General features: G+C 43.1%; 1 protein-coding gene and 1 long non-coding RNA gene across 5 annotated transcripts in view; one reads left to right on the forward strand and one right to left on the reverse strand.

Annotated features, from left to right (window-relative positions):
- Positions 1-24,333, reverse strand: LOC140601942 (uncharacterized). 2 transcript variants are annotated; one of them, XM_072771436.1, is made up of 5 exons: positions 23,868-24,333; positions 19,973-20,015; positions 19,271-19,325; positions 18,961-19,056; positions 1-18,408 (listed from the first exon to the last, which is right to left on the reverse strand). In XM_072771436.1, the coding sequence occupies exons 1-5, from the start codon at positions 24,009-24,011 to the stop codon at positions 1,131-1,133; spliced, it is 17,616 nt and encodes a 5,871-aa protein (XP_072627537.1). In that variant the 5' UTR covers positions 24,012-24,333; the 3' UTR covers positions 1-1,130. The 2 variants fall into 2 exon arrangements, with proteins under 2 accessions (XP_072627537.1, XP_072627538.1); XM_072771437.1 differs by having other exon boundaries at positions 19,937-20,015.
- LOC140601967 (uncharacterized) overlaps positions 23,338-26,128 on the forward strand; it is a 14,401-nt gene continuing 11,610 nt past the window's right edge. Inside the window, exon 1 of one of the 3 annotated variants that reach the window (XR_012005027.1) lies at positions 23,338-24,373. This is a non-coding gene — a long non-coding RNA (uncharacterized lncRNA). The remainder of the gene's footprint in view (positions 24,374-26,128) is intronic. The other 2 variants (XR_012005026.1, XR_012005025.1) reach the window with 2 other exon arrangements.

A 26,128-nucleotide genomic window follows, 5' to 3' on the forward strand; every position in this document is an offset into this window, starting at 1 on the left:
TGGATGTTCGGAACAGCTTTATTTTAATACTCCCAGAAGGCAAAGAACCCAAATGTCTCAAGGAAGATGGCTAAACAAATTATGGTATTTGTATAATGAAATTCTATTCAGCAATAAAAATTAGTTCTCATTCAAAACCACTATTTTGAATGAAAAAAATCATGCAAAAATAGAACATACTACCTGATTTCATTATATAAAATCCTAGAACATGCAAACCACTGTATGGTGACAGAAAGAAAGGGCAGTGCTGTCTGGGAACAGGAGTAGGGAAAAGAATGGATGACAAAGGAACCCAAAAAAACTTGGGGGAGGGATAGTGACTGTAGTGACACTGTTATGGTTATTTACACATGTCAAAGCTAATCAGTATGGTTTCACTCATACATGGAATATAAGAAATAGTGAAAAGGATTATAAGGGAAAGGGGAGGGGAATTGAGTGAGAAAAATTAGGAAGACAAACCATGAGACTCCTAACTGGGAAATAAACCAAGGATTTGGGAAGGGGAGGTTGGTGGGAGCGGGATAGGGTAACTGGGGGACGGGCAATGAGGAGGGCACTTGATAGGATGAGCACTGGATGTTATAATCTATATTGAAAATTTGATTTAAATTTTAAAAATGTAAAAAAAAAGAGCTGATCATACTGTATGCTTTAAGTATGTATACTGTAAAGATGCATTCTATTGTACTTCAATGATACCTCAATAAAAGTATAAAAAAAAATTTAACAGGAATTAGCAGTACTCTAGGACCAAAACCCACCATCCAAAACAATGGGAGAAATCTCTACTTGGAAGACTTGCTAGTATCAGGAGGCCAATAAGAGTCAAGTCCCCTCTGACTCCTCTTAGTAAACTGTCACCATAGGAATTTCATCACTGTCAGTGTAAGACTCAGATATACCCATATCCCTTCTCATGAATAAGCATAAGCACATTAAAAACAATAATAACAACAACCAAAAAAAACAATACTTCATATGATCAGCATGATTAACATCTTGGGAATTAATCAACATGGTTAAGAAATCACTCCCCCTAGGTCTCTTTTATTTTTCAAAGTTTCAACAAAAACGATTGTTTTACAATACTTGTCAAATGAGGGTACTTGATTGCTCACAAAATCTCAGATTAATCCTAAACTTCGATGGCTCCTCTCAGAGGGACTGCGACATCTCCTCTCAGAGGGACTGCGACATTTCCTCTCAGAGGGACTGCGACATCTCCTCTCAGAAGGGCTCCGATGGCTCTTTACAGAGAGACTGTGATAGCTCCTCTCAGAGGGACTGTGATGGCTCTTCTGAGAAGGACTGCGATGGCTCCACTGAGAGGGACGGTGATGGCTCTTCTGAGAAGGACTGCGATGGCTCCTCTCAGAGGGACTGTGATGGCTCTTCTGATAAGGACTGCGATGGCTCCACTGAGAGGGACGGTGATGGCTCTTCTGAGAAGGACTGCGATGGCTCCTCTCAGAGGGACTGTGATGACTCTTTTGAGGACTTCGAAGGCTCCTCTCAGAGGGACTGTGATGACTCTTTTGAGGACTTCGAAGGCTCCTCTCAGAGGGACTGTGATGACTCTTTTGAGGACTTCGATGGCTCCTCTCAGGGGGACTGTGATGACTCTTTTGAGAAGGACCGTGATGCCTCCTCTCAGAGGCACTGTGATGGCTCTTTTGCGAAGGACCACGATGGCTCCTCTCAGAGGCACCGTGATAGCTCCTTCCAGAGAGACTACGAGGGCTCCTATCAGAGGGACTGTGATGGCTTTTTTCAGAAAGACTGTGATGGCTCCTCTCACAGGGACTGTGATGACTCTTTTGAGGAAGACTGCGATGACTCCTCTCAGAGGCACTTTGATGGCTCCTCTCAGAGAGACTGTGATGGCTTTTTTCAGACAGACTGTGATGGCTCCTCTCAGAGGGAATGTGATGGCTCTTCTGAGAAGTACTTCGATGGCTCCTCTCAGAGGGACTGCGACATCTCCTCTCAGAGGGACTGCGATGGCTCCTTACAGAGGAATTATATGGGGTTCTCTCCCTTAAGAAGCTGTGGTTTTGCTTCTTGGGTGCGAGTTTCTCTTTAAGGTGGCTGTGTGAGGTTCTGTGAGGTGAACCATGTAGATTTCTCCCTCCGACTTGAACTCCGGTTCCTGTTTTGGAGTTCTTGGACTCCTGGCTAGAGATTTCACTTCTGTAGAGCTTTTTCTTACCTTTGCTGCTAGAGTCATTTTGAACAATACCCATAGGCTGTCCAAGTGAACTGGTTTTGAAAGCGGCACTTCCTTGGGAAACTATGGGCTTAGGCAGTTGGGTACGTCTGAGTTGGAAAGAGCTATCTCTTTCTGGTGGTTGAGCTGATCTGAATTGCTCTCTTTCTTCCCATAACATGTTCTGCTTAGTGGTTATGTCTACTGGCTTTACCTTAACAACTGACATCCTGTCTCTTTTGATATCTCTTGATAGGTAATCATTTCTGGCTCTTTGTTTTAGATGCTGGTTTTTGCTTGACCACGAATGGTCTGGCCGTGGCCTGTCCACGGGCTTCTGCCCAGCAGAAGTCATAATTCTGTGTGCTGTCTGCAATGCTTGCTTTAGGCCTTGAAAAAGCAGTTGAATGAATTTGGGTTGGGAGGATTTCTTAGATTGTCTTCTTAAAGACGCAGAGGTAGTTTGAGATGTTCCAGTCCTCTTGCTTCTTACCTGGGCTGGTAATTCCCTAGAAGGACTCTGTATTATGCTTCTACCGTTTGTGTAGAGTTTTGTGTTTTGTGTTCTGCTTCCCTTGGTGATTCTTTTCATTGGGTATGGGTATTTTGGATTATGGGTCTTTTTGGTTTTCCTTTTAGCCCATTTTACATTCTGATTGCTTTCAGAGACACTCTCTGGTAGAGAGTGAACCTGACTAAATTCATAGAGCCCCGGCTTTCTAATTTCTGTCTTTCCTACTAGGTCAGGGCCTCTATACTGCCTTCGCCTGATGTGGACTCGTACAGGAGAAGGAGACTGGGAAGATCCAGACTGGAAATATATCGTAGAAGAAGTAGGACTCTTGGAAGCTCGAGTATAGACTTTCGCTGACCTTAGCGATGGTGATATAGGACTTCGTGGTGTGATGGGTCTGTCTCTTCTGTGGTACTTTGGGACTTGGGGTCTTTTCCCAGTTTGCAACCTAAAGCCAAGTTGCAACCTAATCTCTCCGTGGCCCTCAGGAGTGCGTACAAGGTGGAGCTGTGGATAGATAAGAAGGTAAGGTCCGAAAGTGCCCTGTAATTTATGACAGCAATTAAATCCTGCACATCGGCCACACTGTAAGCAGATAGGGTATTTTAAAACCAGACCTGAAGTTAGAGGCGGAGGTACATTTGGGGGTATTTGACTCCTTAACAGTTTTGCTGCTATTTTTAGCTGCAGATCTTGTAGCAACTGGAACTGTTCTGAGAAGTCAGTCTTGGCCTGGTGGGGAAGATAACTTGGCTTGAGACTGTGTTGGGACTCAAAACTCAAAGAGTTCTCACTCTCTTCCACTGGAACAGAATCTTTCCTGGTGAAAACTATATTGAAGGAAGACTCTAGCTGTACTGGGGCAGGAGGCTGGCCCTCTGATGTGCTGAATGGTATGTGCTGAAAGATGTCCTGGGATATATCAGTGAGCTTTGAACTTTTCTTTAATCTCACTCTAGTCCCAGAATATTGCTGTATTATGGAGGACATGGAGCTACGTGTCCATATTCTTAAGGCTGTTCTTTGCTCGTGACCACGACATGAAGTGTGCCTCTGAATGTAGTTTCTGGCCACTGAAGGCTGAGGAATAACACCTCGACCTTTCTCTAGCAGACTCTGGGAAGGCTTCATCAGTTCAGCTGGAACCCCAAATAAATTCTGGATAGATTGACGGATATCTCTAGTGGCTCTTTCCATTAAAGATGTTGGAGAACAAAGCTTCCTTTCCATCGTGGTTCCCAAGACATCCCCCAACATTAGCATATTGGAGAGATATTTTCGAGGTAGTCGCTGTCTCCAGGAGTGATTCTCCCAGACGTTCTGTTGTCTGCCCAGGACAGAGCTGGTAAGGCCTCTTTGAATTCTTGAGCCTGAGTGGAATGTCCTAGGTGGTGATCTCCAGCTTTGTGGTGGATGTTGGGATAGGCCCTGGAGTGAGTTCCCTAGCTCTTCCACCTGCTTCTTGTCAGTCGTCTTAGATATGACACCCACTCCTGAGATCTCAAAATGTGGAGTTTCTACAATGTTAGCTATCTTATCAGAGAGTTGATTGTGAAGGGAAAAGGGAAGAGTTGAAGATTGTATCATAGTAGGGTCTATAAAGGACTCTTCAGGCTGAAAAATATCTGTCCCAATGTTTCTTATATCCAAGGCCCTTGATACTTCTGGCACCTCAAAATCACAAAGGCTTCCGAATTCTGTTTCACCAGAACTTGTGATGAGGGAGTTGGAAGAGTTATGGAGAAATCTAGAGAAATAGTTCCCTATTTGTAACTCCTCTCTTGATGTAAAATCCTCACATTCCCTATTCTGATATACCTGTCGTAGATTCAAATCCTCAGATTCCATCATTTGAGGAGGCCTTATTTTTATCCCTATTGCTTTCACAGCCTGAAGCCCTTGTTCATGAGTGAACACTGCAGGCTCCTCAAAGGGACATGCTGGCTGTGAGAGTAATTCTGCAGATTTCACATGGGTATTTGGCCTTGGAGTTAATTCCACGGGTTCTACCATTTCTTGAAGATTGAAGCAATCTATTACTTCTATCGCTGATCCTAATGCTACTCCTATTGGTTCTACAACCTGAGGAATTGGCCCTGGTGCTAACTCCTCAGATTTTACAATTTGAAGTGGTGGCCATGGGATTAACACAGTCTTTACAATCTGAAAGCCTGTCAACTTCATTATGTCCAAAATTTGGTGTGTTGGCTCTGTGGTTAATTCTTTAGATTTTACACTTTGCAACCACAGCTCTGAGGTAAACTCAGAGGGTCTCACATCTTGCAGTTTTGGGGTCAGCTGAACATAGTCTATCATTTGAAAGGCTGGCCCTGGGGTTAATGCTACAGACTTCACAACCTGAAGTGGTGGCCCAGGAGTCACTTTCACATACTCAGTAACTTTTTGGGGGGCTCCCGGGGTTATTCCTATTGAGAGCGCAGCTTGAAGCTGTGTCTTTGTGGATCCTGGGACTTGATCTAGTGGCTTTGGACTAATCCTCATAACTTCTGTAATTTGAGCCCGTACTCCTGGAGCTCTCTGTGAATATTTTATACTTTGATTCTGTGACTGTGGTAGCCCCACTGATCCATCCCCTGGCTGCCATGTCTCAGATGTGAGCTCTACAGACTCTGTGTGTCCTACAGCTTGACCTGTTTGCTTTTGGAGCAACGCTAAAGATTGTCTCCTTTGAAGCCACTGCCTAGAGGTTAAACCCACAGATTCAGGAACTTGATATCCTAGCCCTGATGTCATTTCTGGAGATTCTGGAACATGATGCAATGACTTTGTAATCAGTGCCTCAGATTCTCCTCTTTGCAGTCTTTTCTCAGAGATCACCTCCACAAATTCTAGTGCTTGAGGATAGGGCCTAGGACATCTCTCTGAATATCCAGTGGTTTCGCTTACTGGCTTTGGGGTCACTCTGAGGAATTCCTTCCCTTTTTGCCTTGCCTTGGAGGTCAATCCCACAGTTTCTGTAGTGTGATGCCTGGGCTCTAGTGTAATCTCTTCAGATCCTACAGCTTGCTGCAGTGGCCTTGTATGTAACTCTCTCAAATCTCTAAGTTGAGGCCGTGACTCAGAGAGCAACTCTAGAGTTTCTGGGATTTGGTAGCTTTTCTTTAGGGTTAATTTCGAGGATTTAGAACCTTGATTCCTTAGCACTGGAGTCAGATCAACAGATTCTGGTACTTGAAGATCTAGCCTTAGAGGCACTCTTGAAGAATCCATGGCTTTACTTGTTGGCTTTGGGGTCAACTCCACAGATTTTTCTGTGGTTTCATTGCCTTGATGTGCCAACCTTTCTGTGATGTGATAAACTGGTATTGAAATCAAATTCATAGATTTAGGGACTTGATGCTTTGGTGTCGGGATCATCTCTGCACATTCTACAAACTGATGCCCTGGCCTAGGGATTATCTCAGAGTCTGTGATTTGATAGCTTCTTTTCCGATTTAGCATCTCAGCTTTTGTTCCTTGAAGCAGTGCCCCCGGTGCTAACTCTACAGATTTTGTATCTTGCTGTAGAGAGGCTGAGGACAATTTCACATGTTTTATACTTTGCAACTTTGGATCTGGAGTAAACTCCAAAGATTTCTCACCTCGTTGCTGTGATTCCGGAGACCAATCCGAAAATTTAACGCTAGTCAACAATGGTCCTGGTGCAAACTTTTTAGTTGCCTCTGGTGCCAACACCACCGATTTCATACCTTGCCATCCTGAAGTCAGCTCTCGACAATTCGTACCTTGCTGTTGGAACCCTGGTGTCAATTCTACCGAGTTCATATCTTGAAAACATGGCTCTGGTGCAAAGGCCTCAGAGTTAGCATGTGGTGACTTGAGGCACGTTGACAACCCTAAAGAATTAGCACTTTGACAATGTGGCAATAGGTTTGATTTCAAAGATTTCACATCTTGAGAACGTGGCTCTGATTCAAACATCACAGATTTCTGCCAGAGGCAAGAACTCAAATCCTTAGAATTCACATTTTGAGTTTGCGGTCCTGGTTTCAACTCCAGAGATTTCACATCTTGAAAACACAGCTTTGGTGCAAACACCACAGATCTCACACTATGTTGTCTAAGGTGTGAGGGCAACTCCTCAGAATTCATACCTTGAGGATGTGGCCCTGGATTTAACTCCACATATTTCATTTTTTTAAAACATGGCTCTAGTGCAAACATCTCACATTTCAAGTCTTGCAGCTCGGAGCCTGAAATCAGTTTCACAGAATTTGCACCACAAAGCAGTGGCTCTTTGTTCATCTCCACCGACTTTACATCGTTCAGCAGTGGCTCTGGTAAAAATAACACAGATTTCATACCATTTAACGGAGAGCCTAAAGTGAACACCGACTGTACAACTTGTGGCTGTGACCCACAGTGATTCTCCAAAAACTGGATTTCTGGAAACTTTGTCCCTGGAATTAACTCAGAAGATTTTACACCTTGCCAATATGCTCCAGCATTGAACAGAACAGATTTTGTACCTTGATATTCTGATGTAGGGTTAGTTTCAGAGGGCTTTGTGCCGTGCATCTGTGGCCCTGGATTAAACTTTATGGAATTTATGCATTGAAGTTCTAACCCTGGTTTCAAATCAGAAGAATTCATGCTTTGCAGCTGTGGGCCCCAGTTGAACTCCCGTGATGTTATACCTTGAAACTGTGTCCCTGGAGTCAATTCACATTTCACATTTTGTAAATGTTGCATAGGGTTGAACATAACAGATTTTACACCTAGAACTTCTGTTCCCAGATTCAAATCAAAAGGTCCCATACCTTGACATTTAATCCCTGAAGTCAACTCAAAAGATTGTATACCTTGCAAAGGCGGCCCAAGTTTGCACCCCGTAGAATTTACACATGGTAATTTTGACTCTGGATTCAACTCAGAAGAATTTACACACTTCACCTGTGGCCCAGGGTTGCATTCCATAGGTGCTACACCTAGAAACTTTGACCCTGGAATCAATTCAGATTTCAAACATTGCAAATGTGATTCCAAGTTGAACACCACAGATGTCTCACTTTGCTTCTTAGTCCCTGGATTCACCTCAGATCCCATACCTTGACATTTTGTCCCTGAAGTCAACCCAAAAGACTGTACGCCTTCCAAAAGTGGCCCACGTTTGCACCCCATAGAATTTACACATTGTAATTTTGGCTCTGCATTCAACTCAGAAGAATTTACACACTTCATCTGTGGCCGAGGGTTGCATTCCATAGGTGCAACACCTAGAAACTTCGACCCTGGAATCAATTCAGATTTCATATCTTGCAAATGCCGGTCAGGGTTGAACACCATAGATGTCTCACTTGCAATCTCTGTCCCTGAACTCACTTCAGAAGACTTCATACCTTGAAGTTTTGAAACTAAAGTTAATTCAGAAGGGTTTATACCTTGCAAAGGTGGCTCAGGGTTGCATCCAAAAGAATTTACGCACTGCAGTTTTGGGTTTGAAATAAATGCAGAAGAATTCACACCTTGCACATGTGGCCCAAGGCAGAACACCTGAGATTTTATACCTTGAAGCCCCGGCTGAGGATTCAACTCAGATTTTACACCTTTCAATTGTGGCCCAGTGCTGAATGCCACAAGATTTGTACACTGAAGCTGTGGCCCTGGATTCAATTCAGAGGATTTCCCACCTTGTAATTTAGGCTCATGCTTGAATTCCAGAAATTGCTCATATGGAAGCTTCACATCTGTGCACAACTCAGATTTTATCTCTTGTAGCTGTGGCCCAGGATTGAGCTCAAAAGACTGCATACCTTGAAGCATACCTGTTCCCTTGCATAACTCGGGAGATTTCACATCTTGCAACTGCTGCTCGGGATTGAATTCCATAGCTTTCACATCGTGAAGCTTTGTCTCTTTGCATAATTCTGAAGATTTTATATGTTGCAGATGTGGTCCAGGATTGTATACCATAAATTTCATACTTTGAAGCTCTGGCCATGGTTTCAACTTACAAGATTTCTCTTCTTGCCACTGTTTCCCAGCTTTGAACTCGGAAGATATCACACTGCAAGTCTTTGATTTCAAGGCTAACTCAGAGGGGTTTGCAACCTGAAATTCTGGGTCATGTTTGACTTCTGTCGTTTTCATTATTCGAAGGTTTATGGACTCAGGAGATTTTGCACCTTGCAACTTTGCCCCGGGGTTGAATTTCATAGATTTCACACCTTGAAGGTGTGCCCCTGGTGTCAACATATGCAGTTTCCTGTTTTGTAACTCTGGGGCTGACCCAAACCCCAAAGATTTCACATCTTTGACCTTTGCACCTAGAGTCAATTCAAGAGATTTCATATCTTGCTGCATGGGTCTGGCAAGGAACTCCACAGATTCTCCACTTTGAAGCTTTGTTTCTGGTGCCAACTCAGAAGAGGTTACACCTTGTAACTGTGGAACAGGTTTTAACTCAACAGATTTCAAATCTCGAAGCCTGCACTCAGGTATCCAATCAGATTTCTCACCTTGTCTCTGTGGTCCAGGGTTGAACTCCACCGGTTTCATACCTTGAAACTTCCTCTTCTGGGTTAAATTAGATTTCCCACCTTGTAGCTTTGGACCATGGTTGAACTCAGAGGATTTCACTTCTTGAAGCTTTGACCCTGGGATCACTTTAGAAGACTTCATACCTTGAAAGTGTGATCTAGAACTGAACCCCGTAGATTTTGTATCTTGAAGCTTTATACCCATGATCAACTCAGAGCATTTCACATCTTGTAACTGTGGGCCTGATTTCACAGCTGGAAACTTCCTCCCCAGGGTCAAATCAGAAGATTTCTCACCTTGTAACTTTGGATTAGGTTTCAGTTCTACAGATTTCATACCTTGAAGCTTTCCCCTTGGGATCACTTGAGAAGACTTCACATCCTGCAAGTGTGGTCCAGACTTGAAATTCGTAGATTTAATGTCTTGAAGCTTTATGCCCATGATCAACCTAGAAGGTTTCATATCTTGTAACTGTGGGGCTGACTTGAAATCCACTGATTGCACCTTTTGAAGCTTTGTCCCTGATATCAGTTCGGAAGATTTCATACCCCTCAACTGTGGCCCAGGTTTGAACTTCACAGATTCCACATCTTGACACTCTGTTTCTGAGATTAACTTAGAACATTTCTCTCCTTGAAACTGTGGCTCAGGGCTGGACGCCAGTTTCATATTTTGAAGCTCTGATCCAAGGTTCAGGTCCGAGGATTTCACAACTTGCGTCTGGGGACTGGGGTCGCTTTCTTTATGTTTTACGCTTTGAAGCTTTGACTGTGAGGTCCCCTCAGCAGCATTCACACCTTGTAACGATGACCCAAACAAATCTGTAAATTTGGCACCTTGAATCTTTGTCCCTGCAGTCGGTTTAGAAAAGGTTATGCCTTCCATCTGGGAACTTGGATTTAACTCAATAAATGTCATATCTTGGGACTTTGTCTCAGGTGATAACTTAGAAGATTTTAGATCTTGCCACTGTGACCCAGAGTTGAAATTCTCAGATTTCACACCTTGAAGCTTTGTCCGAAGAGTCAACTCAGATGACTTCATCCTTTTCAAGTGTCGTGGGGAGTTCAGCTCTATAGTTGTACCACTTTGTAATTGTGACACTTGGCTTAATACCCCAGATTTTGTGTCAGGAAGCTGTGGCTCTTGCGCAAGCACTAGAGACCTCACACCTTGAAGCTGTGCTCTTGGGGATGACTGTAAGGATTTCACTTCTTGAAGCTTTGGTCCTGCAGTCAATTTAGTAGATTTCCTATCATGCAAGCAAAGCCTAGATTTGAATGTCATAGATTTTATATCACAAAACTTTGACTTTGAAGTCAGGTCACATGATTTCACACTTCTAACCTGTAGACAAGGTTTCAAATCGAAACCTTGAGGCTGATGTTCCTGGAGTGATGACGAAGATTGTATATCTTGGAGCTTTGGCCTTGGAGTCAACGCAGATGACCTTCTATCTCTTAACTGTTTCAAAGCTTTCAACTCTACAGACTTGACACCTTGAGATTGTAACCCAAGATTTAACTCTAGAGATTTCACAGCTTGGAAATCAGGTCCTGGTATCCACTGAATACGTCTCACAGTTTCAAGCTGTGGCTCTCTTTTGAACCCAATAGTTTTTACATCTTGAAGCTGTGGCTCCGAGGTGGATGCCAAAGCCTTCCCTTTTTGCAGCTGTGGTCCTGGTAGCACCTCAGGGGATTTCACATTCTGCAGCTGTGGCCCAAAGTTGAACTCTGTATATGTTGCACTTTGAGGTTTTGGCCCTGGAGTCAATTCAGATGACTTCACATCTCTTAACTGTATCGAGGATTTCAACCCTGCAGATTTAACACCTGGAGAATGTGACCCAAGATTTAACTCTACAGATTTCACGGCTTGGAAATCAGGTCCTGGTATCCACTGAATACGCCTCACAGTTTCAAGCTGTGGCTCTTTTTTGAACTCAGTAGTTTTTACATCTTGAAGCTGTGGCTCCGAGGTGGATGCCAAAGCCTTCCCTTTTTGCAGCTGTGGTCCTGGTAGCACCTCAGGGGTTTTCACATTCTGCAGCTGTGACCCAAGGTTGAACTCTGTATATGTTGCACTTTGAGGTTTTGGCCCTGGAGTCAATTCAGATGACTTTACATCTCTTAACTGTGTCGAAGATTTCAACCCTGCAGATTTAACACCTGGAGAATGTGACCCAAGATTTAACTCTACAGATTTCACGGCTTGGAACTTAGGTCCCGGTATCCACTGACTACATCTCATACTTTCAAGCAGCGGCTCTTGTTGTAACTCAAGAGTTTTTACACAAAGCTGTGGCTCTGAAGCTGACTCTGAGGGTTTTACTTGGTGCAACTGGGGCCCTGGGGTCAACTTAGGAGATTTTAGGCTTTGCAACTGTGGTTCAAGTTTGAATTCCTTAGGTTTTAAACCTTGAATATTTAATTCAGGAGTCCAATCAAGTGATTTTATATCTTCAAATCCTAACTCAAAATTGAGGTCTTCTAATTTTCTGCCTTTAAATTTTAGTTCTGGAATTAACTCCAAAGACATCTCATCTTCTGCCTTAAGCCTTCTCTTCAATTGCTCTGAATTCTTCCATTGCTGCTTTGATGAGATTACAGATATCTTGCCATCCTGTTCTGGCCCAGAAGTGAAATTCATGAGTGCCATCCCTTGAAACTGTTGGCTTGGGGCTAAGTCTACAGAGTTTACTCCTTGAAACTTTGCTCTTCTGGTCACATTCCCAGATTTTACTTCCTGCTTCTTTACCCGTGGGGTCAATTTCACAGATTTCACATGTTGCAGCTCTGAATCTGGAGTTTCCTCTACAGATTTTAAGCTTTGATGCTTTCCACATGGGGTACTGTCGACAACCTTCCTATCTTGCGTTTGTGGCTCTAAAGTCAATTCCTCAGGTTTCACATCTTGCGGTTCAGACTTTTGGAGCAATGGTCCTGGTGCAAAAGGCACAGGTTTCTCACCTTGCATCTTTAGCCCAAAGTTCAGTTCCACGGTTTTCACATCTTGCGGTTGTGTTCTCGGGACCATCTCCACTCCTTTGAATTCTTGAATTCTTGCATGCAGAGCCAAGTCAGGTGTTGCAACTTGAAGCTTAGTATCTTTGGTGTCTTTCACAGATTTGACATGTTCTATCCCTTGCACTGTGGTTGTCTCCATAGATTTCTCACCTTCCAGCTGTGGACTGGGGGTTAACAACATAGATTTCATACCTTTTAGACACTGTCCTGTAGCTAAGGCCACAGATTTCACATCTTTCAGCTCTGAGATCAACAACTCAGATTTTAAACCTTGACGTTTTGAGCCTGGTGTCAGCTCCACTGGTTTCACACCTCCCACGTGTGGCCCTTGGATCATTTCAGAAGATTTTATAGCTTGTAAATGTGGTCTTCTAGTCGACTCAGAATAGTTTACTCTTGGCAACTGTGACTCAGGAGTCAACTCCATAGATTTTGCATCTGGTTTCTGTGGTTGTGAGATGAATTTATAAGGACCGTTACCTTCCAAGTTAGACATTTGGCCCACCACGAAATGTTTTATGCCTTGAAACAATGTCTCTGGTACTAATACCTCAGGCTTGACCACTTGCTTTTGAAGTCCTGGGGACAACCCCATAGATCTGATTCCTTTCATCTTTGGCTTTGGGGTCAACTCAAAAAATTTCACATGCTGTAGCTGTGGCCCTGAGTTTAACTCTGAAGATTTCACACTGGAAGGTTGACTTCTTGATGTCAGATCACAAAATTTGATATCTTGTAGCCATGGCCCTGAGCTAAGCCCCACCTGTTTTAGATCTTGAAGCCCCGAAGACGTCTTTGCTAATTTAGAATATTGAAGCCCTAATTCTGGGTTCATCTCCACAGAATTCACACCTTCAAACACTGATCCTGGGGTTTGCTCCCCAAATTTGACACCTTGAAGCTTTGGCCCATACGTCAATTCAGAAAATTTCACCTCTTGCTGCCTTGGTCCTAGATTCCGTTCCTGAGACTTCACACCTTGATACTGTAGTTCTTTGGTCAATTTCATAGATTCCATGCTGTGAAACTGTAATCCTTCAATAGGCAGAAGAGATTTCATATTCTCATTCAAGAGCCCTTGGTTTGATTGCAAAGATGATTCTGTTTCAAATCCTACGGACTGTATATCTTGAAGCTGTGTTCCTGGTACACACTGCACACGTTTGAAACCTTGATGCTTTGGTTCTGAGGTCAAATCTGAAAATCTGACATCTTGCAAGCGTGGTCTTGAGTTTTGTTTCACAAATTTCATACTCTGAGTTTGTGATTCTGGAGTCAATTGTACAGACATAAGGCTTTGATGGTTTGGCCCTGGGGTTAAATCTAAGGATTTCATCTCTTGCATTGGTGAACCTGGGGTCAGTTCATCAGATTTCACACTGTGATGTGGGGATCCTGAGATTAAATCTACAGGTTTTTCTCCTTGAAGAAGTGGCCCTGGGGATAACTTTGAAAATCTGACACTTTGTAAATGCGGCCCTGGGGTCAATTTCACACCTTGAAGCTGTGCCCCCTTAGTCAAGTCTTCTGATAGTATACTTTGTAGTACTGGTTTTTGTACCAGCTTCTCAGATCCTACCACTCCAGTAGTAGCTAGCTGTTGAATTACATTAACATTTTTCACATCTTGTAATTGTGGCTCTGGCTTCAGCTGCATAGACTTTACTCCCTGGAGCTGTGGCTCTGCGGTCAACTCCATAACATGTCGTTTTGCTCCTGTGATAAATTGTTTAGATCCTTCCATTAATGGGGATGTTCCAGGGGTTGACATCACAGATTTCAAATTTTGCAGTAGTGTCTCTGATTTCTCATATTGCATGCCTGGTCCTAAAGTCAATTCCGGAGATCCTTGTACTAAATGTGGTGGTACTGGCATTGTCTCCTGGATATTTTCAACTTGAAGCAATGCCAACCCAAAATTTTCTGTATTTTCATGTTCTGACCTTACGGGCATCTCTGAAGGCTCGGTAACTTGACAATGTGGCTTTAGAGTCATTCCTGTAGATTCCATAACTTGACCTGTTGGTTTTTGTGTTAATGCCATTTGGAGCAAAGCCTCAGAAGTCAGCTGCGCAGTTTCTGTGCCTTGATGGCCTGGTCCCAAGGTCATCTCTGAAAACTTTTGAAAATGTGGCCTTGGCATCATCCCAGCAGTTTCCGTGACTTGCTGTGGGATTAACTTCACAGATTCCTCCTCTTGTGGCCAGATCTCAGAAGCTAAAGCTGCAGAGGCTGTGTCCTGATGCCTTGATCTAGAAGTCGAACTCAGAGATTTCATTGCTTCTAAGTGTGGTTCCATGGTAACTTTCCTTGATTCAACATGTGTTTCAGGAATTAACCTCCCAGATGCTTCCAGTGGTACAGTTAAATCCACAAATTTATTATCATGCATTAGTGGCCTTAGAGTCAACGTCTCAGGTTTTGTACGTTGGGGCCGTGGTCCTGGGGTCAATGGCACAGATTTCACACTTTGAAATTGTGGTTCTGAGGCCAACTCCTTATAGTTCATAAATTCGGAATATGGTCCTAGATTCAGATGAACAGACTTCATACCTTGAGACTCTGGGTTCATCACTTCTGGGGTCAGATCTTGAATCTCTGATCCTGGTACCAACTCTGGAGATTCTTGTATTGTGTGTTGAGACATCCGAGTCTCCAAGGCTTTTACGCTTTGGAGCATTGTCTCAAGAGCACCTTGGAATGGCATTGAGTTCATCTGCATAGATTCTAAAGTCTGGCTCAATGGCCTTGGAGTACTTCCTAAAGATGATTGTTTCAACTCCATAGATTCTTTCCTCTGGTGACAAGTGTCAGAGGTCAACTCTGCTTCTGCTCCTTCGTATCCTGGCTCTGTGATCATTCCTGAAGATTCTAAAGCTTGATGCCATGGAGTCAATCCTTCGGGATCTATGGCTTCACGATTTGGCTTGAGGTTGAGCTCTGCAGATTTCACTGCTCGAATGCGTGCCCCTGAAATCGGCTCCTCGTATTTCATACCTTCCACCTGTGTTGTAGGAATCAACCTTCTGCATTCTACCATTCGAGGAATTTTCACATCTTTAAGTAAGAGTGCTGGAGCTATCTCCTCTGGTCTTTCATCAGGTAACCGTGGCTCTGGGGCCAACTCCATGGATTTCATGTCTTCCTGTAGTGGTCTTAGGGTCAACTCCGCAGCTTTTATATCTGGAAACTCTGGTGGCACGGCCAAATGAACATATTCCAGACCTTGCAACTGTGGACTGGAGGTCAACTGCATTGATTTCCTATTCTGTAACTGTGGTGCTGGGGCTAACTCAGCAGATTTTCCACTTTGTTCTTGTGTTCCTAGAGTTAAACGAATAGATTGCAGACCTTGAAGCTGAGACGTTGGGGCTAACTGCACAGAATTCCCACTTTCCAGCAGTGGAATGGGTGCCAACCCATCAGAGTTTACAACCTGCAGTTGAAGTTCTGGGGCCGATTCTATGGAGTTCACAGTTGGGATCAACTGTCCATATTTTGCCATTTGTGGGATTGAACCTGAGGTTCCGTCTATAGGTTTTACATTTTGTAATCCTGGGGATAACTTCATGGAATCCACAACCTTAAGCTGTGGCATTGGCTTCACCCCCAAATATTCTACATCTGGCAGTAGTGATGTAGTGGTCAATACTGCAGAATCTGTGACTTGATGCAGTGGCTCTTGATTCATTCCCTCAGATGCTGTACTTTGACCCAGTGACCTCGGGACTGTACCTAAAGATTCCATTATTTGATGAGGTGACTGTGTCAACTCAGTTAGATTTGTGACTGTGGGATCAGAGGCCAACCCTCTAGTCTCTATAGTTTGGTGGCTTTGCCTTGGACTCATCTCTGAAGGTTCTAAGATTTGATCCCACGGGGTCATCCTTGAAGACTCTATGACTTGATGAGATAGGCCTGGGGTTAATGCCATAGTTTCTGTGCGTTGATGATATGGTTGTGGAGTCATCCCCACAGAGTCCAGCACCTGAATCCATGACCCAGGGGTCAACTCCAGAGGTTCTTTGACTTGAGATACTGGCCTTGAGGTCAAATCCGGAGTTTCCACAATTTGTGATTGTGATGCTATGATCATTCCCATGGGTGACCCCAGGGCTACTGGAGTTACCTTTAGAGAATGTACGGATTGATGTGATGGCATTGGAATCACCCCTACTGATTCTGTGACTTTAGGTGGTGGCTTTGGAGGTAAACCCACAGTTTCTACAACTCCAGGTGAACCAATAGTAGTAGGAGAGCCGGAAGTCAAACCATCTGGTTGAGTCACTCCTGGGGTCAATTTTGCAATTTTAGACTGTGAATCTCCATATTCTATAACATGTGACTGTGCTGATGGAATTATCCCCATGAAATCCACAGCTTGTAATAGTGCCACTGGAGTTACTTTTGTGTAATCTGTAACTTGATGCAATGGAGTGGAGATCATTTCCAGGGATCTTGTGTTTTGACACACTGGTCCTGGAGGAATGTTCAATGGTTCTATGGCTTGATTTTGTGGCCTTGAGGTTATGTCCACGGATTCAGCAACTTTAAACTGTGGCCCTACAGTCATTTCCACAGTTTCCACAACTTCATGTCCTACCTGTGGACCTATCTCTCCTGGTGGCATGACTTCATGATCCAACGATGTGTTTATATCCCCAGACTCCATGGCTGGATACTGTGTTCTTGGGGTTATTCCCTCTGATTCTATGATATGTGAATGTGATTTTTTAATCATCCCGATAGAATCCATGACTTGAAGCAATGCTACAGGAGTTACCTTCACATTATCTGTGACGTGATTTGGTGATCTGGAGGTCATCTTTGATTTCATAACTTGATGCTGAGTACTTGATGTTACCTCCACTGATTCAGTGATTTGATATGATGGTTTTGTGCTTACACTCACTCTTTTCATCGTTTCGTCTGGTTTCCCAACTTCATCTGGTGGCTGCGGGAACAAACCCACAGATTCTGTCACTTGTGAATGTGATTCTGGGATGATCCCCATTGAATCCATGACTTGAAGTAATGCCAATGGAGTTACCTTTATGCTATCTGTAACTTGATATGATAGCCTTGGGGCCAACTCCACTTTAGTCACTTGGGTCTCATGCTGCTGCATCCTTTTTTCCGGAAGACCTATGACCCTCTGCTCTATACTAAGCTCTAGGATGTGTTTTGGCTTCTTCTGCAGGAAATTGGTTTCCCCTTGAACTATGTCAACTCCTAAACTTTTGGGAGGTGGAGTGCCCAGTGATGTAACTAAGGGCCTGGATTCAACGATTTGGGGGCCATCCCCCAGTTGTGACAGCTTACCTGGGATAAGTGACTGTGAAATTTTTGTTTCTGTTCTATTCAATCCAGATTCCACTCCAATATTCACATGGAGCTGGAATGATGGACAGTTTGGGGATTTATTGTTGATACTTTGTTCAGTGCTTTGATGGGTAGGCATAGATACCTGCATTTGAGGTTTCTCTGGTTCAGGGACTACTCCTCCTCGTGCCTCAGTTAAATAATGCAGCATTTCCCATGATTCCTTCACAGGCAGAGGAACTGTTTGTTCCTTCAAAGTACAAACCTTCCAAGCCATATGTCCTTCTAACTTCCACCTAGCCAAAGGAGAGAGCTGGAGTGGAGCCCGCCCGGAGAATCGTGGTCTTGCCTTGCAGATAGAACTTGACCCATGATCCAATGTCAAATGACTCTTGCTCCCTCTCCCATTCTTTGTTTGTTCTTGTTGACAGAGATCTGGGGATTCAAAAACAGAGCTGATAAAAGAGCTTTGAGACCTTAATGGTGAAAGAGCTGCCAAATCCTCCAAAAGATTTGATTTCCCAAGCTGTGAGAGTTGAAAAGGGGGCAGGGATGTGCCTTGGTTCCTGAGCACAGAAGACTGGTTTTTGGGTAAAGTAGGTAAACTAAGGCTCTGGAGTTGACAGGTTGTTCCTTCAGAAATGACAGAAGGGTGTGACAGGCTGGAGCTGTTGCATAATGATCCAGAGGAGATGCTGTGATCAGTAGAATGTTTTGCCTTCTTACAGCCACAACAGGGTAGAACAGGCTCCTGAGACACAAACACAGAGGAGGTGGAGGAAGAAATCATATCCGAAGATTCTTGCAAACACGAGTGCATAAGACTTGATCTAAGAAATAAAGAAAAATTCCATTTGCTTTGAAGCAGGAGAAGGTAGGAAAAGTAGGAAAAGGGAAAGATAATGGCCATTTCAAATGTAAAATATTTTGACCTGAGGGAGTACAACAACAAAAGAGGTTGCTTTCCCCAACTTCAATTACTTATAGAAAGAATTCCTCTACCAGGAGGAAAGGGAGGCCATTGTCTCCACTGCAATCAGAAATGATTCATAAACCAGTTGTTCTTAAACCTTTGAACTCAGAATTTATCCCCACTATCAAAACTAACCAACCAACCAACTAACAATCTCGCTTTTCCCTCTCTCTTTCCCTCCCCTCCTTCCCTCTCTATAACCCTTCTTCCCTTCAGTCCCTTCCTTCCTCTCTCTTAAAAGTTCTACCAGCTTGGGGGTACCTGGCTGCCTCAGTCAGTATAGCATGGAATTTTTGATCTCGGGACTGTGAGTTTGAGCCCCACATTGGGGGTAGAGTTTACCTAAAAAAAAAAAATACCAAAAACTTCCATCACTTTCAACCCCCACCCAGAAACTACCTTCCCTGACCTTGTGCATTCCAGATGTTTGAAGATCTGTTGAAGACTTCTGTTCATTGACCAGAGTATATATTCCTGGGCCCATCCCACAGGGAGTCTTGAAAAGCTGGATACAACAGAGTGTGTCAGTGTAATTGAAGTGATATTAAAAGTACTAATAAGGAAACCAATAAGAAGAGTGGCTTAAGTTAGAAAGGAAACTACTATCACAGTCAGAAAAGTAAAACAGTACTAGGTATCTTTCTCCTAACTTTACAGGGTTTATCAGTAGGGTAGGCTGAAGAAAGAAAGAATAAATAGTGACGATCAATTTTACTCACTTTGTCAGGTTAGCTTCAGAGCAACCCATTCTGAGATTTTCTTCCCACTGGGAAGCTGGGAGCAGAGGTAAAGAATCTGTTAGAATCATAATTATTGATACCACCTAGTTCAAGCCACTTGTTTTACAAAGAAGAGATCGAGGGTGAAATCATGTCCAGAATCATAAAGTTAAGTAGTGATAGAGCTCAGACGTAATGTCGGTCTAAGTTTTTATATTTTAAAATATACTATGCCACCTTTACCATGTAGTGGATGTAAGTCATTGGAAACAGCTGGAACAATCACGGTAGTAGGGAGTTGGAGTAAGGGAAATAAATCTGTAATACATATTTTTTCCTTCAAAGGAGTCTATTCAGCGTCTATGGCAGGGGAAAAATGTATCGAAACTTCCCCCACTAAAGATCTCATCAAATTTCTTTCCTGATACTTTGAGTTTTGCATAAAAGGAAATTAGGAAAGAAAGCATGAGGAACAGAAGCATAGAAAGAACTATAAATCAGTTTACATCTCTTTGGAAGTTACCAGAAAGAATTCAGCATCTTTGCAGATGTTAGGAAGAATAGGCACATTTCTTTCACTTATACAATCTTTTTCAACCTCCCTCCCTCTACCTGTTATTAAAGTCTACAGTCTAAAAGCAGACCCACTGTTGATTTGTCATTAGCCTTGAGCTAAAGAATAAAGTATAAGATCTCTCTGACCTGTGAATTTCTGGATCTTTTTCAATTTATGCTGCCTTGAAGTCTAGAGGGGCACAAAAAGGAAAAAAATAAAACCAGAAAATGTTCTAGGTTAGAGAATTTATCAACAGCACATTTCGTCTTACAGATACAATTATTGATCCAGTTGGTAACCATAACCACAGCAACAATTACCACCCCATTCACTTATTCATAAATCATCTAATGAGCGCTTACTAACTTCTAGGCATTACGTTAGGTGCCAGGACTACAAAAGTAAATGAGATCCCTGTATTCTGGGAACTCCCATTACTGGGGAAAACAGAGGTCTAAACGCCTAAGTTACAATATCATGTGGTAACAGAAATATAAAGGTTAGGGAATAAAGAGGACAGTGGTTAACTGCCTGGGAAAAAAGGAAAAAATTACTCAAGAAATTGCCAATTGAACTGGAGTTTAAATTATCACCAGAAGATTTTTAGGTAAAGAGAGAGCATTCCAGCCAATGGGAACATCACCAAGAAGATTATAAAGTCATGATTTGTTGGGTGTACTTTTGCTAAGTAGTGAGAGATGAAACTAAAATATAGGTGGAAGCCAAGTTGTTCCAGGTCATTTTATTTATTTATTTATTTATTTATTTATTTATTTATTTATTTATTTGACAGAGAAGAGAGCACAAGCAGGGGGAGTGGCAAACAGAGGGATAGGGAGAAGCAGGTTCCCACTTGAGTGGAGAACCTATTCCATCCTAGAATCCTAAGATTATGACCTGAGCCAAAGGCAGACACTTAATCAACTGAGCCACCCAGGCACACCCCAGATCATTTTAAAGACAGAAGTGATATGTGTTGCCACTTCAAATAAAATAATTTTTATTTCTTCCTTTTGATTCAGGACATCAGTCTCTGAGAGTATATTAAAACAGTCTATACAATTTCATTCATAATATTAGCAAATGTTTTAGCTAAGCAATCCGATGTTGGACAGAAGTGTTGAAAGTAAGATCTCCCAAGAACACTAAGGTGGTTTAACCTAAGAAAGTAAACCAATGTGATACACCACATTAATAACACAAAGAGAGCAGCACCTGGGTGGCTCAGTGGTTGAGTGTCTGCCTTTGGCTCAGGTTGTAGTCCCAGGGTCCTGGAATCGAGTCCCCCATCAGGCTCCCCATGAGGAGGCTGCTTCTCCCTCTACCTATGTCTCTGCCTCTCTGTGTGTGTCTCGAATGAATGAATGAATGAATGAATAAATAAAACCTTTAAGAAATAACATGAAGAGGAAAAACCTGAACAATTATGTCAACTGATGGAGAAAAGGCATTGGCAAAATCCAACACTCACTCATGATTTATAAAAAATAGAAACACTCAACAAACTAGGGTTCGAAGGGATGTCCTCAATATAGTAAATAGTATTTATGAAAAACCCTCTGCTAATATCATTCTTCACAGTGAAAGACTGAAAGCTTTGCCTTTAAGGGGGGGGAACAGACAAGGATACTCACTTTCACTACTTTTCTTTAATATTGGACTAGAAACTTCAACCAGAGCAATTAGGTAAGAAAAATAAAAGCCATCTCAATTGGAAAGGAAAAAGTTAAACTATCTCCATGTCTATTCACAGATGACATAATCTTGTTGTCAGAAAATCCTAAGAATACACACACAAAAACCCAATTAGAGCTAATAAACGAATTTAGAGAAGTTGCAAAATACAGTAAATCAGTTGCATTTTTAAAAAGATTTTATTGATTTATTTGTGAGAGACCCAGAAAGAGAGAGAAAGAGAGACAGGGGCAGAGACATAGGCAGAGGGAGAAGCAGACCCCCACAAGGAGACTGAGGTGGGACTTTACCCTGGACCCCGGATCACCCCCTGAGCTGAAGGCAGACGCTCAACCGCTGAGTCACAAAGGCGTCCCTGACATGTTGTTTTTAACTTGCTTTAACTTCAGAGAACAAACTGATAGTTACCAGAGGGGAGGTGGGTGGGGTATGGGTAAAAACAGGGGATTAAGAGTACACTTATCTTGACAAGCACTGAGTAATGTACAGAATTGCTGAATTACTATATTGTAAACCTGAAACTTATATAACACTGTATGTTAACTATACTGGAATTAAAATTTTTAAGTAATAAAATAAAATTTTCTGTTCTGAAGAAAGAAAGTGGTCTGTAGCCTAACAGCAGTAACAGAACCTGGGAACTTGTTAGAAAGGCAGACTCTCCGGCAGCCCCGGGGGTGCTCAGGGGTCTAGTGCCGCCTTCAGCCCAGGGCGTGATCCTAGAGTCCGGGGATCCAGTGCAGGGATGGAGTGCTGGGATCAAGTCCCACATTGGACTCCCTGCGTGGACCTGCTTCTCCCTCTGCCTGTGTCTCTGCCTATTCTGTCTGTCTGTCTGTCTGTCTCTCATGAATAAATAAATAAAACCTTCAATAAAAATAAAAGAATCACAGGGTTAACCAACTGAGCCACCCAGGCACCCTCTGCCATTTTCCTTTTTTTTATATAAATTTATTTTTTATTGGTGTTCAATTTGCCAACATATAGAATAACACCCAGTGCTCATCCCATCAAGTGCCCCCCTCAGTGCCCGTCACCCCCACCCCCCGCCCACCTCCCCTTCCACCACCCCTAGTTCGTTTCCAAGAGTTAGGAGTCTCTCATGTTCTGTCTCCCTTTCTGATATTTCCCACTCGTTTTTTCTCCTTTCCCCTTTATTCCCTTTCACTATTTTTTATAGTCCCCAAATGAATGAGACCATATAATGTTTGTCCTTCTCCGATTGACTCATTTCACTCAGCATAATACTCTCCAGTTCCATCCACGTCGAAGCAAATCGTGGGTGTTTGTCGTTCCTAATGGCTGAGGAATATTCCATTGTATACATAAACCACATCTTTATCCATTCATCTTTCGATGGACACCGAGGCTCCTTCCACAGTTTGGCTATTGTGGACATTGCTGCTAGAAACATCGGGGTGCAGGTGTCCCGGCGTTTCATTGCATCTGTATCTTTGGGGAAAATCCCCAGCAGTGCAATTGCTGGGTCGTAGGGAGGAACCTCCACACAGTTTTCCAGAGTGGCTGTAGCAGTTCACATTCCCACCAACAGTGCAGGAGGGTTCCCCTCTCTCCACATCCTCTCCAACATTTGTGGTTTCCTGCCTTGTTAATTTTCCCCATTCTCACCCCTCTGTCATCTTTCAATTGCATATGGGAATAATATTTATCAGAAGCATTCAGCCTGGCATTCAAAGCCCTCTACAATGTCATCTCTACCAATTTTCTAAAATTTTCTCTCATTGGGCTCCCTATTCTACGCTCCATCCTCATAGGTGTCCTCTCTACACACATCCAACACTCTTCAACTTCCCATGCTTTTTCTCAATCCATTCCCTACAACAGGAAAGTCTTCACTACTCTCTTCCATCCACACTATCCACCTTCAAAGCCCTACCCTTCCTCTGAAGCATAATTCAAACCCGAGCTTTCCAGAGGCATTTTATAGATCTCCCTGCTTCAAAACACTCCACCTCCAACGTCTGCAGCAATATTTATACTTCTGTTAACTCATCACGTTCTCTTTCCTTGGATTATATATACAGACCCATTTGATCATCTCCCCCAGTTCACCTCGAGCTCCTAAAAGGTGGGAGATGGTGTTTTATTTTTCTTCAATGTCTAGTATGCTACCACATATAATAGGTGCTCGAGGTTTGTTGAAACAAACTGAAAGGAACAGGATCGAGCATGACTTGTACTTATCGAAAAGACATGCATAGGAACGATCTCAACTCCCCTCTTTCCCCAGCCAGTTCCTCTCATGGCCCAAGATGTGGGAGTTGCCATGGCTTCGGGGGCAGAGACAGGGAGCAGTGAATTTCAAGGGAGGGTTGCATTACATACCTTGGAGTCTGTCTTGGTTGCCACCTGCTTCCTGCTCTGTTTCCCAGAAAAGAGTATCCAAAGTCCCCATGCAAGGAAACCAAATAATAGTAGAAGGCTGACATACGGTGGAGGCGGCATGGCCAGCCCCCAAATCAGTGCCATTATTCAACCCAATGCTCCTCTCAACCCAATGCTCCTCTCAGCTCCTCTCCCTCAAGGCTGTGTGTGACCCCATATGACGTCACAATGGAAATTTCAAGGTAAACCTGACAGGGCCCAGCCAATGTCCGAGCTGCTGGCCTCTCTCCTCTGAGCCATACCCATCTGCTGCCCTTTTCTGCACCTGCTCACGGGTTCTGTCCTGACAATCAATGCTCAAGGAAGCCTCCTTTACAATTCTACTAGGATTTGGCTGGACAACTTGTCATAAAGTAGAGAATGTGGAGTCAAATTTCAAAGGCTCCAAGTCACCTCTCTTGCACTAAAGCATCTTCTCTGGAACCAGTCATTCCTTAGAGGTTCAGGTATGGTGTCATATGTTCCCAAATCACAAATTAGAATACAGAGTCAAATACATTTAAGAAAGCTTGGATATCTTAAGTAAACACTCTCAGAAAAATGTGATACATATAATTTCCTACTCCAAGGCTTAACCCATTTCTTAGTTGCTATAGCACTGAAACAGAGAAGAGATGTCACGTAGGGAAATTAAATAATCTCAGAGGATCACTCTACTCCAGAATCCAGGGTCTCATTTTCTAGAACATTTATTATATCATTACACCCAGAGCTACCTGGATTTTCTATGCTAATTCACTGTAAACAAAATTTACAAGGAATCGGCCTATGCTATAATAAAGATAAATAAAACTGGCCCGGGTATTTTTTCTTATGCCAATGTTAATCTGGAAAATCAATTCAATTAAATAACTGTTGAATAGCAGGCACTGTTTTTGAAAAAGGCAATTATGGTTCTCACTTTATACAATTTTCAGTCTATTGGTGCAGCCAAAGTAATATTCTCAGAAAGCCCATCAACAAGGAAATGGCTAAATAACATATGGTATGTCCAAATTATGAAATACTTTGCAGTCACTATAAAGATAATTATAAAGAGCCATACTTGTCAGGCTGAGCACACATTATGTGGCAATACTACTATATGCCACCTGGAGAGCTAAGGTTAGGGCCGGAGGTACAGTTTTGGTTCTTAGAATACATTTGCACGGTTTGACAAGGACTTTTTAAAAAAGATTTTATTTTTTTAAAGATTTTATTCATTTATTCATAGAGACACACACACACAGAGAGAGAGAGAGAGAGAGGCAGAGACACAGGCAGACGGAGAAGCAGGCTCCATGCAGGAAGCTCGACGCGGGACTCGATTCCGCGTCTCCAGGACCACGCCCTGGACCGAAGGCGGCGCTAAACCGCTGAGCCACCCGGGCTCCCCAAAGATTTTATTTATTAATTTATTTATTTGAGAAAGAGAGAAAGAGAGAGATCAAAAGCGGTGGAGGGGGGAGTGGCAGAGGGAGAGGGAAAAGCAGGCTCCTCACTAAGCAGGGAGCCCAATGCAGGGCTCTATCCCAGAACCCCAGGATCATGACCTGAGCCAAAGGTAGACACTGAAGCCACCCAGGCACCCCACTTTTTTCTATGCGTATATAAAAATATATATTCTTAGTGTCTTGAATATTTACTCACCATTATGTTTGAGCCATCTATGCTCTTTGGTACACCTAGGATTCATTTTTATTAGTTCATTACACTGCATAACTACTGCATAACTTATTTTCCAATTACGATATTGACGGACATTTGGCTTGTTTTCCATGTCTGGCTATTATAGACAGTGCTGTTAAACACATCCTTGCCCATGTATCTTGCTGGATATATATTCCTAGTTCTTTCCGGTAGCGGTTCTCAAGCTTTAATATACACCAAAATCACCAGGAGGGTTTGTTAAAACACAGACTGCTGGGCTCTCCCCCTAGTATTGCTGATTGAGTAAGTTTGGAGTGGATCTTAGGAATTTGGCATTTCTAAGGAGTTTCCAGGTGCTGCTGATGCTGCTGTTGGACCAAGGACGGCACATTAAGAATCCCTGATCTAGGGCAGCCCCTGTGGCTCAGCGGTTTAGCGCCGCCTACAGCCCAGGGCGTGATCCTTGGAGACCCGGGATCGGTGAATGGCATTTCTTCCTGCCTCTTTTTCACACCAACGTGTGGTATTGTCAGGCTGTTTCATTTTAGCCAATCGGGTATATGTGGTAACGG

Source organism: Canis lupus, chromosome 12, assembly GCF_048164855.1.
Source record: "Canis lupus baileyi chromosome 12, mCanLup2.hap1, whole genome shotgun sequence".
Taxonomy (NCBI): domain Eukaryota; kingdom Metazoa; phylum Chordata; class Mammalia; order Carnivora; family Canidae; genus Canis; species Canis lupus.

Bases quoted from the DNA above. Each gene is read 5' to 3' on its own strand.
- LOC140601942 (XM_072771437.1), bottom strand. From the start codon at position 24,011: ATGGCACTGATTTGGGGGCTGGCCATGCCGCCTCCACCGTATGTCAGC. The intron at 20,016-23,867 runs GTATGTAATGCA...GTGCCCCTCTAG, and splicing joins CAACCAAGACAGACTCCAAG to ACTTCAAGGCAGCATAAATT. The intron at 19,057-19,270 runs GTGAGTAAAATT...TGTTGTATCCAG, and splicing joins TCTGAAGCTAACCTGACAAA to CTTTTCAAGACTCCCTGTGG.